General features: G+C 46.6%; 1 protein-coding gene across 1 annotated transcript; it reads right to left on the bottom strand.

Annotated features, from left to right (window-relative positions):
• Positions 1 to 796: 796 nt before the first annotated feature.
• LOC119956730 (extensin-3-like) lies at positions 797 to 18,375 on the bottom strand. Its single transcript, XM_038784067.1, has 2 exons — positions 18,283 to 18,375; positions 797 to 2,035 (listed from the first exon to the last, which is right to left on the bottom strand). Exons 1-2 carry the CDS (start codon positions 18,373 to 18,375, stop codon positions 797 to 799), a joined length of 1,332 nt encoding a protein of 443 aa, XP_038639995.1.
• Between the last annotated feature and the right edge of the window lie 250 nt (positions 18,376 to 18,625).

Genomic DNA, 18,625 nt, shown 5'->3' with positions numbered 1-18,625 from the left:
GATGATGTAATGATGGTACACTGGGTTTGATGATGTAATGATAGTACACTGGGTTAGATGATGTAATGCTGGTACACTGGGTTTGATGATGTAATGATGGTACGCTGGGTTTGATGATGTAATGCTGGTACGCTGGGTTTGATGATGTAATGATGGTACACTGGGTTTGATGATGTAATGATGGTACACTGGGTTTGATGATGTAATGATGGTATGCTGGGTTTGATGATTATCATAGAATTTACAGTGCATAAGGAGGCTATTCAGCCCATCGGGTCTGCACCGGCTCTTGGAAAGAGCACCCCACCCAAGGTCAACACCTCCACCCTATCCCCATAACCCAGTAACCCCACCTAACACTAAGGGAGATTTTGGACACTAAGGGCAATTTATCATGGCCTATCCACCTAACCTGCACATCTTTGGACAGTGGGAGGAAACCGGAGCACCCGGAGGAAACCCACGCAGACACGAGGAGGATGTGCAGATTCCCAAGCTGGTATCGAACCTGGGACCCTGGAGCTGTGAAGCAATTGTGCTATCCACAATGCTACCGTGCTGCCCCCTAATGATGGTACGCTGGGTTTGATGATGTAATGATGGTACGCTGGGTTTGATGATGTAATGATGGTACACTGGGTTTAATGATGTAATGATGGTACGCTGGGTTTGATGATGTAATGATGGTACGCTGGGATTGATGATGTAATGATGGTACGCTGGGTTTGATGATGTAATGATGGTACACTGGGTTTGATGATGTAATGATGGTACACTTGGTTTGATGATGTAATGATTATACGCTGGGATTGATGATGTAATGATGGTACACTGGGTTTGATGATGTAATGATGGTACGCTGGGTTTGATGATGTAATGATGGTACACTGGGTTTGATGATGTAATGATGGTACACTGGGATTGATGTTGTAATGATGGTACACTGGGTTTGATGATGTAATGATGGTACACTGGGTTTGGTGATGTAATGATGGTATACTGGGTTTGATGATGTAATGATGGTATGCTGGGTTTGATGATTTAATGATGGTACACTGGGATTGATGATGTAATGATGGTACACTGGGTTTGATGATGTAATGATGGTACGCTGGGTATGATGATGTAATGATGGTACACTGGGTTTCATGATGTAATGATGGTACACTGGGTTTGATGATGTAATGATGGTATGCTGGGTTTGATGATGTAATGATGGTACACTGGGTTTGATGATGTAATGATGGTGCGCTGGGATTGATGATGTAATGATGGTACTCTGGGTTTGATGATGTATTGATGGTACACTGGGTTTGATGATGTAATGATGGTACACTGGGTTTGATGATGTAATGATGGTACGCTGACTTTGATGATGTAATGATGGTACACTGGGTTTGATGATGTAATGATGGTACACTTGGTTTGATGATGCAATGATGGTACACTGGGATTGATGATGTAATGATGGTACACTGGGTTTGATGATGTAATGATGGTACACTGGGTTTGATGATGTAATGATGGTACACTGGGTTTGATGATGTAATGATGGTACACTGGGTTTGATGATGTAATGATGGTACACTGGGTTTGATGATGTAATGATGGTACACTTGGTTTGATGATGCAATGATGGTACACTGGGTTTGGTGATGTAATGATGGTACACTAGGTTTGATGATGTAATGATGGTACACTGGGTTTGGTGATGTAATGATGGTACACTAGGTTTGATGATGTAATGATGGTATGCTGGGTTTGATGATGTAATGATAGTACACTGGGGTTGATGATGTAATGGTGGTACACTGGGTTTGATGATGTAATGATGGTATGCTGGGTTTGATGATGTAATAATGGTACGCTGGGTTTGGTGATGTAATGATGTTACACTGGGTTTGATGATGTAATGATGGTATGCTGGGTTTGATGATGTAATGATGGTACACTGGGATTGATGATGTAATGATGGTACACTGGGATTGATGATGTAATGATGGTACACTGGGTTTGGTGATGTAATGATGGTACACTGGGTGTCATGAAGCAATAATCTTACGCTGGATTTGATGATGTATTAATTGTATGCTGGGTTTAATGATGTAAAGTTGCTGCCCTGGATTTGATGATGCAACAATGGAACACCAAGTTTTCTGATGTAATATTACTGTGTTGGGTTTGATGATGCGTTGAAGGTATGCTACATTTGGTGATGTAACGATGGTACGCTCTGTTTGAACATGTAATAATGCTACAGTGGGTGACTGTGTAGAGTTTGCACATTCTCCCCATGTCTGGGTGGGTTTCCTCCGGATTCCTTCCACAGTCCCAAGATGTGCAGGTTAGATGGGATTACCGGGTTACGGCATAAGGACAGTGGGCCTCTTTTGCAGGGTCGATGCAGATTTGATGAGCTGAATGGCCTCTTTCTGCATTGTAGTGATGCTATGATTCTAGAGTCGGGGTATAGTTTTATTTGTTCACTGGGTGTGGGCATCGCTGGCGAGGCCAGCATTTATTGCCCATCCCTAATTGCCCTTCAGAAGGTGATGGTGAGCTGCATTTTTGAACTGCCGCACTCCTGTGGTGTAGAGACACCCACAGTGCTATAGAAGTTATAGAACATAGAACATAGAACAGTACAGCACAGAACAGGCCCTTCGGCCCTCAATGTTGTGCCGAGCCATGATCACCCTACTCAAACCCACGTATCCACCCTATACCCGTAACCCAACAACCCCCCCTTAACCTTACTTTTATTAGGACACTACGGGCAATTTAGCATGTCCAATCCACCTAACCCGCACATCTTTGGACTGTGGGAGGAAACCGGAGCACCCGGAGGAAACCCACGCACACAGGGGGAGGACGTGCAGACTCCACACAGACAGTGACCCAGCCGGGAATCGAACCTGGGACCCTGGAGCTGTGAAGCATTTATGCTAACCACTATGCTACCCTGCTGCCCCCCTGGGTAAAGAACCTATTATAGAGAAATACAGCACTGAACAGGCCCTTCGGCCCACGATGTTGTGCCGAACTTTTGTCCTAGGTTAATCATAGATCATAGAATTTTGGATACTAAGGGCAATTTATCATGGCCAATCCACCCAACCTGCACATCTTTGGACTGTGGGAGGAAACCGGAGCACCCGGAGGAAACCCACCTAGACACGGGGAGGATGTGCAGACTCCACACAGACAGTAACCCAAGCCAAAATCGAACCTGGGACCCTGGAGCTGTGAAGCAATTGTGCTATCCACAATGCTACCCTGCTACCCTGAATAACAAGTTAACCTACACTCCATTATTCTACCATAATCCATGTACCTATCCAATAGCCACTTGAAGGTCCCTAATGTTTCCGACTCAACTACTTCCACAGGCAGTGCATTCCATGCCCCCACTACTCTCTGGGTAAAGAACCTACCTCTGACATCCCCCCTATATCTTCCACCATTCACCTTAAATTTATGTCCCCTTGTAATGGTTTGTTCCACCCGGGGAAAAAGTCTCTGACTGTCTACTCTATCTATTCCCCTGATCATCTTATGAACCTCTATCAAGTCACCCCTCATCCTTCTCCGTTCTAATGAGAAAAGACCTAGCACCCTCAACCTTTCCTCGTAAGACCTACTCTCCATTCCAGGCAACATCCTGGTAAATCTCCTTTGCACCTTTTCCAAACCTTCCACATCCTTCCTAAAATGAGGTGACCAGAACTGCACACAGTACTCCAAATGTGGCCTGACCAAGGTTTTGTACAGCTGCATCATCACCTCACGGCTCTTAAATTCAATCCCTCTGCTAATGAACGCTAGCACACATAGGCCTTCTTCACAGCTCTATCCACTTGAGTGGCAACTTTCAAAGGTCTATGAACATAGACCCCAAGATCTCTCTGCTCCTCAACATTGCCAAGAACCCTACCATTAACTCTGTATTCCACATTCATATTTGTCCTTCCAAAATGGACAACCTCACACTTGTCAGGGTCAAACTCCATCTGCCACTTCTCAGCCCAGCTCTGCATTCTATCTATGTCTCTTTGAAGCCGACAACAGCCCTCCTCACTATCCACAACTCCACCAATCTTCGTATCATCTGCAAATTTACTGACCCACCCTTCAATTCCCTCATCCAAGTCGTTAATGAAAATCACAGACAGCAGAGGACCCAGAACTGATCCCTGCGGTACGCCATAGGGCTCCTGGCTGAATATTTGCCATCCACCACCACTCTCTGACTTCTATCGGTTAGCCAGTTCGTTACCCAACTGGTCAAATTTCCCACTATCCCATGCCTCCTTACTTTCTGCATAAGCCTACCATGGGTAACCTTATCAAATGCCTTACTAAAATCCATGTACACTACATCCACTGCTTTACCTTCATCCACGTGCTTGGTCACCTCCTCAAAGAATTCAATAAGACTTGTGAGGCAAGACCTACCCCTCACAAATCCGTGCTGACTATCCCTAATCAAGCAGTGTCGTTCCAGATGCTCAGAAATCCTATCCCTCAGTACCCTTTCCATTACTTTGCCTGCCACCGAAGTAAGACTAACTGGCCTGTAATTCCCAGGGTTATCCCTATTCCCTTTATTGAACAGGGGCACAACATTCGCCACTCTCCAATCCCCTGGTATCACCCCTGTTGACAGTGAGGACGAAAAGATTATTGCCAACGACTCTGCAATTTCATTTCTTGCTTCCCACAGAATCCTTGGATATATCCCATCAGGCTCGGGGGACTTGTCTATCCTCAAGTTTTTCAAAATGCCCAACACATCTTCCTTCCTAACAAGTATCTCCTCGAGCTTACCAGTCTGTTTCACACTGTCCTCTCCAACTATATGGCCCCTCTCATTCATAAATACTGAAGAAAAGTACTTGTTCAACACCTCTCCTATCTCTTCAGACTCAATACACAATCTCCCGCTACTGTCCTTGATCGGACCCACCCTCGCTCTAGTCATTCTCATATTTCTCACATGTTAGGGAGGGAGTTCCAGGATTTTGATCCAGCAACAGTAAAGGATCGGCGATATATTTCCAAGTCAGGATGTTAACTGGCTTGACAGGGAACATGCAGATGATGGTATTCCCATCTATCTACTGCCCTTGTCCTTCCAGGTTTTAGAGGTTGTGGGTTTGGGAGGTGCTGGTGAAGGAGCCTTGGTGAGTTTCTGCAGCGCACCTTGTAGATAGTACAGAATGTGGCCGCTGTGTGTCAGTGAAGGAGGGGGTGAATTTGTAAGGTGGTGGATGGGGTCCCAGTCAAGCAGGGCTGCTTTAACAAAAGTGCAGTTGAGATTCCTGAGTGTTGTTGGAGCTGCACTCATCCAGACAAGTAGATAATTCCATCACACTCCTTTTTTTAAAAATAAATTTAGATTACCCAATTATTTTTTCCAATTAAGGGGCAATTTAGCGTGGCCAATCCACCTACTCTGCACATTTTTGGGTTGTGGGGGTGAAACCCACGCAGACACGGGGAGAATGTGCAAACTCCACACGGACAGTGACCCAGAGCCGGGATCGAACCTGGGACCTCAGCGCCGTGAAGCGGTTGTGCTAACCACTAGGCCACCGTGCTGCCCTATTCCATCACACTCCTGACTTGTACCTTGTAGATCATGGACGATCTTTGGGGAGTCGTGCGGTGAGTCATTTTCTGCAGAATTCCCAATCTCTGACCCACTCCTGTAGCTACAGAATTTATAAGGCTGTTCCAGATAAGCTTCTGGTAAATGGTAAGCCCCCAGAATGTTGATAGTGGGGGATTTAGCAATGGAAATGCCATTGAATATCAAGGGGAAATTGTTCGATTCTCCCTTGTTGGAGATGGTGATTGCTTGCACTTGTGCGGTGCGAATGTTATTTGCATTCATCAGCACAGGCCTGGTTATTGTTCATGTCTTACTGCATATGGACATGAACTGCTTCAGTATCGGAGGAATCGCAAATGGAATTGAGCATTGTGCAATTATCAGTGAATATCCCAGGGAAAGACAAGCCGTTCTGTTATTCCTCCATCTTATTGATATTAACAGCTGCCCCTTCTCCAACACTTCCTAGTCACTCTCCTCCTGGTCCTTAAGCAGGGTGCCCTGTGAGATGACTGAACAAGATTAAAGCGGCCTGCACATACTGGCCATACCAAAACGTTGCAGGGATTGTAACATTCCCCCAAATTGTCTCAGAGTAAAGAGCCAGTGGGATGGAAATGTTCACATAGACTCGGGGCAGTTTTGCGGCTTGAGCACTTCTTGTTCCCTGGGAACTGCCAGAACTAAATTTGGAGTGTCTGTGAGAAAGACCTTTCTGTCAGAGTCAGAATGTTACTCATGCACCAGAGATGAGCACACGTTGGTCCAGCACACCTCTCCACACATTGCTGAGCTTCCGGTTAAACCAGGCAAGCTCTATCCTAGGGACAGCGTGCAACATAGCAAAATCTGTGGATGATACTAAGATAGGTGGGAAAGCAGGCAGTGGAGAGTAGATACAGATTTTACAGAGAGATAATATTAATCTTTATTGTCACAAGTAAGCTTACATTAAAACTGCAGTGAAGTTACTGTGAAAAGCCCCTAGTCGCCACACTCCGGCGCCTGTTCGGGTGCACAGAGGGAGAATTCAGAATGTCATTTCACCTAACAAGCACGTCTTTCAGGACTTGTGGGAGGAAACCGGAGCACCCGGAGGAAACCCACGCAGACACAGGGAGAACGTGCAGACTCCACACAGACAGTCACCCAAGCTGGGTATCGAACCCGGGCCCCTGGCGCAAAAGATATATTTCTGATAAGAAAATGGGTTAAAGGGATATGGGCAACAGGTGGGGAGGTGGATTTGAGACCAGGAAGAGATCAGACATGATCTGATTGGATGGCGGAGCAGGCTCGAAGGGCTGGATTGCTGACTTCTGCTCCTAATTCTGGTCCTATAGCAAAATGCTGGGGATGCTGGAGTCTGCAAGAAAAACAGAAAATGCTGGGAAAACTCAGCAGGTCTGGCAGCATCTGTGGAGAGAGAAACCGTTCAATAGAGCAGCTCTGAACTGGAGACATACAGACTTCAAACTTGAACGCTGTTTCTCTCTCCACAGATGCTGCGAGGCCGGCTGAGTTTATCCAGCATTTTCTGTCTTTCTATCCTCCTGTATGTCTCCTAAACAGAACTATTCAATAGAATCCCTCCAGTGGAGATGGACGCCATTCGGCCCATCGAGTCTCCATCGACCCTCTGAAAGAGCACCCTACCTGGGCCCACATCCCCGCCCTACCCCCGTAAGCAAGTAAACCCATCTAATCCACACATCTTTGGACACTAAGGGGCAATTTATCATGGCCAATCCACCTAACCTGCACATCTTTCGGGACTTGTGGGAGGAAACCGGGAGCACCCGGAGGAAACCCACGCAGACACGGGGAGAACGTGCAGACTCCGCACGGACAGTCACCCGAGACTGGAATTGTACCCGGGTCCCTGTGAGGCAGCAGTGCCAACCACTGTGTACTCTCCAACATTTTTCATAATATGTTGAATTAAGTAAATCGTCCACTTGCTATTGCAGGCAGGCTCCAAAAGCCCAGCTGGTACAGCTGAGATTTTTTTTGTATACGTGTGTGTGTGTGTGTGTGTGTGCGTGTTGAACAGTCGCCTCTAGCTTCCAATAGTAAGATTAATTGAAACACTGTGTGAATTAATGAATGTAAAACTCAGTTATTCCAATCAAGGCATTTCCCAATTAAAATGATGTATATACTTCTGCCGCTTTACCATCACGGCGAGTTAAATAATTCATCAAGAGTTTGTGTTACGGAATCTTTTTTTGAAGAAGGGTTCAGTATATCAGTCAACAGTACATTCACACTCAGATGGCAGCTTCCTGTTGTGATTACATTCATGGTGTCTGACTTGTTAAATTTGCTACTTGAGTGTTAAAAATCTTATGCGTGTGCTGGTCACTTATTGACTCTTGTTTATCTCCTTGCGATCGACCTTGATTTTGGGTTAGGTTTGTAAACGCCTGGATGTGAAGCAGCATGCTGCCCAGCTCCAGGTATCTACATACCTGCCATGGACAAAAACAGCAATAAAGCAATAAGGGGCCTCACGGTAGCATGGTGGTTAGCATCAATGCTTCACAGCTCCAGGGTCCCAGGTTCGGTTCCCGGCTGGGTCACTGTCTGTGTGGAGTCTGCACGTCCTCCCCGTGTGTGCGTGGGTTTCCTCCGGGTGCTCCGGTTTCCTCCCACAGTCCAAAGATGTGCGGGTTAGGTGGATTGGCCATGCTAAATTGCCCGTAGTGTAAGGTTAATGGGGGGATTGTTGGGTTACGGGTATACGGGTTACGTGGGTTTAAGTGGGGTGATCATTGCTCGGCACAACATCGAGGGCCGAAGAGCCTGTTCTGTGCTGTACTGTTCTATAAAGCCAATTTAAATGATTCCTCCCTGGTTCTCTGTTCAAAGCCATACCCTCCATCCCGAGTGCGGCGCGGGATTCCCAGGACGCCGGATGGAGAATTGAACCCCGTGCGGTTGGAATCAACCTGACCCACGCCAGCCATCCAAATGCTCCCAAGGATTCTGAGTTGCCGTGGCAACATATACGTCGCCACGCCCGTTGTAGCCTGGAGCGATGGCTGCTGATGGCGGAGGTTCCAACTACCTTTCCAGCACAAGACTCCCCAAGAACCTTTCCTGCTCTTCCTGCCTGCCACCGGTGTGTGTTGTAAGGATTTACGGGTCGATACTGTGGCATTATCATAACTATCAGCATTACAAGGGTTAATGTAGCATCGAGAGTAGCCACTAGAGGGAGCTGCAGATATAACTATATAAGGCAGTGATGCCAGACCTTAGGGGAGGAGTGTATGTAGGAGATAGCTAGTGAAGGTCATAGTGCAGATAGTGTGAGTGAGGTTAGATTATAATTTATACTTGTAGTGTGATTAGCAGTAGATGAGTGTAGTTAGATGTTATTGATTCCTACTTGTGACAATAAGCGATTTTCTATTCATTTCATGTCATTTCATTTCAATTCTGTATTCTTTAGGACTAAGTTTGGGGCTGGTTTAACACAGTGGGCTAAATAGCTGGCTTGCAAAGCAGAACAATGCCAGCAGCGCGGGGTTCAATTCCCGTACCAGCCTCCCCGAACAGGTGCCAGAATGTGGCGACTAGGGGCTTTTCACAGTAACTTCATCGAAGCCTACTTGTGCCAATAAGCAATTATTATTAAGTTGTCAAATCCCGGTTTTAGTAGTGGAAATAAAGTCTTAGCTTTGTTCAAGTTAAAGCTATTTTGTGGTCTTTGTGAACACCACGCCAACCATCGTGAAATAAGCAACAGAAAGAACCCCACAGATACGTGTCTGACTATGATAGAAGTGTACAATCATTGACCATTAAGTCCTGGAGTGGGATTTGAACTTGAAGCTTCCGTTTCAGAGGCAGGGTGTTCCCCACTGCATCGCCAGATCTCCTTCAAATGAAGCCGCTCCAATTAATTTTACACCCCGCAGCTCAAAGGCTCACGTTTAGCTCTCCCCTGTCACGCTCAGCTTCAATATATCCTCTGCACAGCCAATGACACGAGTCAAAAACATTGCTGGGGTTGAAAGCTACGATAGGTTTGAATTCGCAACCCAGAGCAAACCAGTGTTAACTAGCTAATCCTGGACAATGCTGATTGGCTGAACTAAGAGTGGACAGGGCAGGAGTACAAGTATGAAGCAGAAACCATTCACCAGGAAGGAAAAAATAAACTCCGCCGATCAATAAATGAAAAAAGTTGCCAATCGAGAGCAAAAAGTGGCCTTAAATCCACCATTAAAATTGCTCAAAACCTTGGCCGGAGTTCCCCGGCCGTTGTCATTCACTTTTCCCGCCGGCAGGGTGGAGTGACCTCAACGTCAAATCCCATTGACACAATCCCGCCCCCAGCCAACGGCTCTTCACTCGGGAAACACGCGACTGGGGGAATCGAAGAATCTCAGCCCCTTATTTACAGAATACAAGTGGTTCTCTTCCTGGTGAGTCTTGGGCGGATAAAATTCAAGATTTTCAAATAGGTGGCATGGTGGCACAGTGGTTAGCACTGTTGCTTTACTGTTCCAGGGTCCCAGGTTTGATTCCCGGCTTGGGTCACGTCTGGGCGGAGTCTGCGCGTTCTCCCCGTGTGCGTGTGGGTTTCCTCCGGGTGCTCCGGTTTCCTCCCACAGTCCAAAAATGTGCAGGTTAGAATAGAACAGTACAGCACAGAACAGGCCCTTCGGCCCTCGATGTTGTGCCAAGCAAATGATCACCCTACTCAAACCCATGTATCCACCCTATACCCGTAACCCAACAACCCGCTCCCCTTAACCTTACTTTTTAGGGCACTACGGGCAATTTAGCATGGCCAATCCACCTAACCCGCACATCTTTGGACTGTGGGAGGAAACCGGAGCACCCGGAGGAAACCCACGCACACACGGGGAGGACGTGCAGACTCCGCACAGACAGTGACCCAGCCGGGAACCGAACCTGGGACCCTGGAGCTGTGAAGCATTTATGCTAACCACCATGCTACCGTGCTGCCCTTTTTGTTTGTGTTTGTAAAAAAAAAGAAGTTAAAAAAGGGAAACTAATAATAAGGGAAAAATAAGAATGGAGGGGGAGTAGAGGAGTTTTCAAATTAAGATGGTGCAGGAGGGAAAGACGCCTGTTCGAGTTTTTACATATATAATTTTTTCTGTCTCTCCATTTACCCTGTTTGTTGACACTTCTATTGTTTGGGGCTCTGTTTGAAGGTGATTGGATTGATAAGATGTTGTAAAGGGGGAGGGGTGGGCCATTGAGTTATGGCCTAAGTGGAGGGCTTGTTTGATTTTTGCACTCGGTGCTTTTGTTCTAAAAACTTATGTTGAGAGTTGGGGTGTTACAGATCCAGCAGCCGGTAGACTTTTAGGCTTCAGGGGTGGAACTGCTAGGTGAGCTGGTAAGGCTGGCTCATGGAAGCAAAGTGGGGGGTGAGCTGAAAAGTGACGAGGGGGTACTGTTCGTGGCCGGAATAGACTGGTCAAGACACTTGAGACAGTTATAAGAACATAAGAACGAGTGGATTGGCCATGATAAATTGCCCATAGTGTACGGGGATAGCGTGGAGGTGTGGGCTTAAGTAGGGTGCTCTTTCCAAGGGCCGCTGCTGACTCGATGGGCTGAATGGCCTCCTTCTGCACTGTAAATTCTATGATCTATGATTTAAGATGCGAATGTAAAAAGGATATTTTATTTTATCATACTGTGGATAGAGAGGTAGATGCAGCTTCGGCAATGATCATTCTGGAGATTGGGAATTCAAATCCTAAATTATGAAACTGCACGGGATTGCGGAGGAGATATGGAACCGCAACAGACCATTCAGCCCAAACAATCCATGCTGGTGTTCATGCTCCATTCGAGCATCCTTCCACCTTTCCTCATCAAAATCTATCCTCATCTTCCGGGATGTGGGCGTCGCTGGTTAGGCCAGCATTTGTTCCCCATCCCTGATTACCCTCGAGAAGGTGGTGGTGAGCTGCCTTCTTGAGCCGCCTCAGTGCATGTGGTGTAGGTACACCCACGGTGCTGGTAGGGAGGGAGTTCCAGGATTTTGACCCGGTAACAGGGAAGGAACGGCCGATATATTTCCTAGTCAGGGTGGTGAGTGGCTTGGAGGGGAACCTCCAGGTGGTGGGGTTCCCATGTGTCTGCTGCCCTTGTCCTTCTAGCTGGTAGAGGGCGTGAGCTTGGAAGATGTTGTCGAAGGAGCCTTGGTCAGTTCCTGCAGTATCATCTGGATGATTCATGCTGCTGCCAATGTGCTTGTCTAACTTCTCCTTAAATGCAACTACAGTATTTACTTTAACCGTCCCCGGTGAAAGGGATTTCCACATTCCTGCCACCCTCCCCGTAAAGAGGTTTCTTATGAATTCGCGACTTGATTTCTTGGAGACAAACTGGCACTGAAATATCAAATTCGGTGGTAAACTTGCAGGTCACCATTAGAAACAGTGAGCCTGGAATATTCCCGAATATCATAAAAACACAGTAAAGGTGCTGCGCTCTTCAGAAAAGGAGCATGTCTGACTTCAGCTCCCGCACAATCTGTGGTCGACTTTTAACGCCCCCTCAAGGGAGCCCAGCGAGCCACCGAGCTGCAAACAAGGGGAGGTCCACTGTCACCGCTCAGCCTAACCAGCGACGAGCAATGCACGTGGTCTTGCCAGCAACAGAAACAAAGGCGTTAGTGGAATTAGCGATGAACATATCTGTGTTCCGATTCTCAGAATCGTTACAGCCTGTGCTTTACCCTGAAACCTGGATTTGTTTGTACATGCGTAACCTTTGACCCGGTTGCGGCCCTCGCTGATCTAACTTTTCCTGGCATTAGGCATCATTGGAATATTGATTTCAACATTGCCTCCATTCTTTCTGTTTTAGATCACATCTTTTATTTTACAATTAGACCTGATCGCACACCCGGCTCAGCCAAGTCCAGAAGGAAGATCAAGAGAATGTGTTTCGATGCGGCATGGCGGCACAGTGGTTAGCACTGCTGCCTCACAGAGCCAGGGACCCGTGTTTAATTCCAGCCTCGGGTCACTGTCTGTGCGGAGTCTGCACGTTCTCCCCGTGTGTGCGTGGGTTTCCTCCGGGTGCTCCGGTTTCCTCCCACAGTCCAAAAGATGTGCAGGTTAGGTGGATTGACCGTGATAAATTGCCCCTTAGAGTCCCAAGGTGGCAGGTGAGGTGGGGTTACGGGAATAGGATGGGGGAGTGGACCAAGGTAGCTTTTGGAGGATCGGTGCAGACTCGATGGGCCGAATGGCCTCCTTCTGCACCGTAGGAATTCCAAGATTCTATGCTTTTAATGCCCATTTCTTTTGCAAAATGCCATTCTTTTCATATTTTCTTTAAAATTTTCGTTGCAGTTGATTTGTTTGCCTTTCTGTGGCGGTGCACTTACATCAATTAATAATTTATTGATCATTGTATTTCATACCCTGCCCCTAACCTTCATGTCGCTCATGCTCGGAGTCACTCAGAGGGGAAAACAGCTATTATCGGAATTCAATTTTCAGGTGCTTAGGACCAGTTCTAGTCCTTTCCAAGTTTTTACTATTGTTTTTTCCCTAATATCATTATTATATTAGTAAGCAAGATCAGAAATGTGAGAACAGAAAAGACTTAGGTACATGGAGTTCACCTCTGACAAGGCTAGTTGTTGCCTAGTCTTACAGGGAGCTAAGGGACATGGGGGAGGGGCCGGAACATGAACTTGAAGTCAGGCGCGGTGGAATGGAATGGTAGAGCCAGCATGTTCCAAATTACTGTATCCAAAAATAGATGTTTACGGCACGGAAACAAGCCCTTCGGCCCAGCTTGTCCATGCTGCCCAGTTTCTATCACTAAGCTAGTCCCACTTGTCTGCATTTGGCCCATATCCCTGTGCCCACCCTGCCCATGTAACTCTAATTGAAGGATAAAATTATACATATCTTACGTTAGCCGTCAGTGACTCATTGACAAGGACACCCAGGCCTCTTTGTACATTTACGCTTTCTAATCGCTTACCATTTGAGAAATATTCTGTGCATTTGTTCCTCCCACTCAATTGGAAAACCTCTCATTTTTCTCCATTATATAAGAACATAAGAACATAAGAACTAGGAGCAGGAGTAGGCCATCTGGCCCCTCGAGCCTGCTCCGCCATTCAATTAGATCATGGCTGATCTTTTGTGGACTCAGCTCCACTTTCCGGCCCGAACACCATAACCCTTAATCCCTTTATTCTTCAAAAAACTATCTATCTTTACCTTAAAAACATGTAATGAAGGAGCCTCAACTGCTTCACTGGGCAAGGAATTCCATAGATTCACAACCCTTTCATATCCCATCTATCATGGTCTTGCCCACTCATTATGCCTGTCCGAATCCTCGTACAACCATTTTGCATTTTCCTCGCAATATGTATTCCCACCTAGCTTTGTGTCACCCGTAAACTTGGAAATATTACATCTGGTCGCCACACTCAAATCATTGCTAGATATTGAAAACAGCTGGGGCCCGAAGTACTGGTCCTTGCTGTACCGGGCTACCCACGTTCTTGTGAGCGCAAGACCATCCCATTTATCCCTACTCTCTGGTTTCTGCCTGAGAGCCAATGCTTAACAGGTTACTTCCATGTGCTTTAGCGTTGCTCAGCAACCTCCCGTGGGGGACTTAATCAAAACCAGTTGGTTGACATGGGTGGGGCGGAGGATTTCGGCAACAGGTGGGGCATTACCTCAGTCACTGTTCGAGGGAGCTAACAAACGTACAAGTAATAGACTTCCTTCCCTCCCTTTAAATTATAATTAGAGTCCACAGCTGCAATCAAAATTGCAGAAGATTAAATCAAAAGTTCCATATTCTATACAAAGGATTACATTGCAAGACCATCCTCATCCCCCCCCCCCCCCCCCCCCCCCCGCTGACAGGATATCGAACAATTTTTTCACGGATGCATTTTGTTTGGTAAAATAATAAGACGGTTGGTTGGTGACTTGCATAGAATCACAGAATGTACAGTGCAGAAGGAGGCCATTCGGCCCATCGAGTCTGCACCGGCTCTTGGAAAGAGCACCCTACCCAAGTACACACCTCCACCCCATAACCCAGTAACCCCACCCAACACTAAGGGCAATTTTGGACACGAAGGGCAATTTAGCACGGCCAATCCACCTAACCTGCACATCTTTGGACTGTGGGAGGAAACTGGAGCACTCAGTATGTGACTTTCATTTGAGAGATTTATTTGGTTCAAAAATACAGGATGGCATGAGTGACAGAAGGTTGGTTTACAGGTGCAACAGGTGATTAAGAAGGCAAATGGAATTTGGTCCTTCATTGCTAGAGGGATGGAATTTAAGCATCGGGAGGTTATGTTGCAATTGTATAAGGTGTTAGTGAGGCCACACCTGGAGTATTGTGTTCAGTTTTGGTCTCCTTACTTGAGAAAGGACGTACTGGCGCTGGAGGGTATGCAGAGGAGATTCACTAGGTTAATCCCAGAGCTGAAGGGGTTGGATTATGAGGAGAGGTTGAGTAGACTGGGACTGTACTCGTTGGAATTTAGAAGGATGAGGGGGGATCTTATAGAAACATATAAAATTATGAAGGGAATAGATAGGATAGATACGGGCAGGTTGTTTCCACTGGCGGGTGAAAGCAGAACTAGGCGAATGTCGTGCCCCTGTTCAAAAAAGGGAATAGGGATAACCCTGGGAATTACAGGCCAGTTAGTCTTACTTCGGTGGTAGGCAAAGTAATGAAAATGGTACTGAGGGATAGGATTTCTGAGCATCTGGAAAGGCACTGCTTGATTAGGGATAGTCAGCACGGATTTGTGAGGGGTAGGTCTTGCCTTACAAGTCTTATTGACTTCTTTGAGGAGGTGACCAAGCATGTGGATGAAGGTAAAGCAGTGGATGTAGTGTACATGGATTTTAGTAAGGCATTTGACAAGGTTCCCCATTGTAGGCTTGTGCAGAAAGTAAGGAGGCATGGGATAGTGGGAAATTTGGCCAGTTGGATAACAAACTGGCTAACCGATAGAAGACAGAGAGTAGTGGTGGATGGCAAATATTCAGCCTGGAGCCCAGTAATCAGTGGCGTACCACAGGGATCAGTTCTGGGTCCTCTGCTGTTTGTGATTTTCATTAACGACTTGGATGAGGGAGTTGAAGGGTGGGTCAGTAAATTTGCAGATGATACGAAGATTGGTGGAGTTGTGGATAGTGAGGAGGGCTGTTGTCGGCTTCAAAGAGACATAGATAGAATGCAGAGCTGGGCTGAGAAGTGGCAGATGGAGTTTAACCCTGACAAGTTTGAGGTTGTCCATTTTGGAAGGACAAAAATGAATGCGGAATACAGGGTTAACGGTAGGGTTCTTGGCAATGTGGAGGAGCAGAGAGATCTTGGGGTCTATGTTCATAGATCTTTGAAAGTTGCCACTCAAGTGGATAGAGCTGTGAAGAAGGCCTATGGTGTGCTAGCGTTCATTAGCAAAGGGATTGAATTTAAGAGCCGTGAGGTGATGATGCAGCTGTACAAAACCTTGGTCAGGCCACATTTGGAGTGCTGTGTGCAGTTCTGGTCGCCTCATTTTAGGAAGGATGTGGAAGCTTTGGAAAAGGTGCAAAGGAGATTTACCAGGATGTTGCCTGTAATGGAGAGTAGGTCATACGAGGAAAGGTTGAGGGTGCTAGGCCTTTTCTCATTAGAACGGAAAAGGATGAGGGGCTACTTGATAGAGGTTTATAAGATGATTGGGGGAATAGATAGAGTAGGCAGTCAGAGACTTTTTCCCCGGGTGGAACACACCATTACAAGGGGACATAAATTTAAGATAAATGGTGGAAGATATAGAGGGGATGTCAGAGGTAGGTTCTTTACCCAGAGAGTAGTGGGGGCATGGAATGCACTGCCTGTGGAAGTAGTTGAGTCGGAAACATTAGGGACCTTCAAGCGGCTATTGGATAGGTACATGGATTAGGGTAGAATAATGGAGTGTAGGTTAACTTCTTAAGGGCAGCACGTTAGCATTGTGGATAGCACAATTGCTTCACAGCTCCAGGGTCCCAAGTTCGATTTCGACTTGGGTCACTGTCTGTGTGGAGTCTGCACATCCTCCCCGTGACTGCATGGGTTTCCTCCGGGTGCTCTGGTTTCCTCCCACAGTCCAAAGATGTGCAGGTTGGGTGGATTGGCCATGATAAATTGCCCAAAATTCTATGATTAACCTAGGACAAAAGTTTGGCGCAACATCGTGGGCCGAAGGGCCTGTTCTGTGCTGTATTTCGCTATCTATCTCTAACTAGGGGGCATAGCCTCAAAATAAGGGGAAGTAGATTTAGGACTGAGTTTAGGAGGAACTTCTTCACCCAAAGGGTTGTGAAGCTATGGAATTCCTTGCCCAGTGAAGCAGTTGAGGCTTCTCCATTAAATGCTTTTAAGGTAAAGATAGATAGTTTTTTGAAGAATAAAGGGATTAAGGGTTATGGTGTTCGGGTCGGAAAGTGGAGCTGAGTCCACAAAAGATCAGCCATGATCTCATTGAATGGCGGAGCAGGCTCGAGGGGCCAGATGGCCTACTCCTGCTCCTAGTTCATATGTTCTTATAACCGGTTCTCCCAGCTGCGTGTTTCCCGACAGAGCGTCGTTCGCTGTCGGTGGGATCCTGTCTTCCCGCCACTTCCCATTGAAGCCATCCCACGCCGCGGGTGAACTCACGGATGGGGATGTGCTGCCGGCACGGACAGCGAATCACAACAGCCGGAAAATTCATAAGAACATAAGAACATAAGAACTAGGAGCAGGAGTAGGCCATCTGGCCCCTCGAGCCCGCTCCGCCATTCAATGAGATCATGGCTGATCTTTTGTGGACTCAGCTCAACTTTCCGGCCCGAACACCATAACCCTTAATCCCTTTATTCTTCAAAAAACTATCTATCTTTACCTTAAAAACATGTAATGAAGGAGCCTCTGCTTCACTGGGCAAGGAATTCCATAGATTCACAACCCTTTGGGTGAAGAAGTTCCTCCTAATTCCGGATCTTCTCACACTTTTCGTAACATGTACATTATCCTGCGATGAACAATTATCTACATTATATTGAGCAGGATTAAATTTTCTGGGTCGTCCATAGTATTGAATTTTGCTCATATTTTCTTGGCAAATTAGATCCCTCATCCACCGTCCCCATAAGAGCCTGTGTTTCAGCAATGGAAGTATTTGTAGCAGTTCTTTTCACTTGCTTAGCTTCCCAAAGGAAAGGGCACCATTAGCAATTCAGAAATAACCATAGATTCTGCGGATGTTGGAATCTGAAAGAAAAACAGAAAATGTTGGACAATCTCAGCAGGCCTCGCTGTGTCTGTGGAGAGAGAGATCGTAGCTAATGTTTCAAGACTGGATGACTCTTTATCAAAGCAAATATGCAACCAAGTAGTCTAGAATAGATCAGCATGTGAAGTATCTCTAATAATGACTAGCTCAGTTGGCTGGACAACTGGTTTGCGATGCGGAGCAAGGCCAAGGTGTGTGTTCGATCCCCGTACCGGCTGAGGTTATTCATGAAGACCCCGCCTTCTCAACCTTGCCCCTCGCTTGAGGTGTGGTGACCCTCAGGTTAAATCACCACCAGTCAGCTCTCCCCCCTCAAAGGGGAAAGCAGCGTTTGGGACTGTGGCGACTTTACTTGACTTAAATCAAACACATCAAGATCAGCATCTGGCCTGGTCTCAGTGCCTAACTGATTCAACTGACCAATCAAGCTTTGCAATTTCTCCATCTCTCCTTGAGGTACAACATCAGCTTTCTGTGATGGGAGGGATGGTTTGATACCGGGACTGGAGAATTACAATTGTTCCATTGATCTGGCAGTGATCCCTCAGGAAACCACGATCCAGATCAATGGAACAATTGTAATTCTCTTTTGCCAAATAATGACCTTGCTGAACCTCTGTCAGGCCGAACCCCAGGGTACAGAAGGTCACAGCCAACCTCGACAGCATCCAGGAGGTGACCCAGCGAGGCGTCAC

The sequence above is a fragment of the Scyliorhinus canicula genome, chromosome 24 (genome assembly GCF_902713615.1).
Source record: "Scyliorhinus canicula chromosome 24, sScyCan1.1, whole genome shotgun sequence".
NCBI classification, from domain to species: domain Eukaryota; kingdom Metazoa; phylum Chordata; class Chondrichthyes; order Carcharhiniformes; family Scyliorhinidae; genus Scyliorhinus; species Scyliorhinus canicula.
This window is presented reverse-complemented; position numbering and strand designations above follow the sequence as displayed.

What these genes read in the sequence shown, in the direction of transcription:
- LOC119956730 (XM_038784067.1), bottom strand. Translation starts at nt 18,375, where the DNA reads ATGGAGAAATTGCAAAGCTTGATTGGTCAGTTGAATCAGTTAGGCACT. An exon ending in ATGTGTTTGATTTAAGTCAA is followed by an intron (nt 2,036 to 18,282) that starts GTAAAGTCGCCA and finishes CATGACACCCAG; the next exon opens with TGTACCATCATTACATCACC.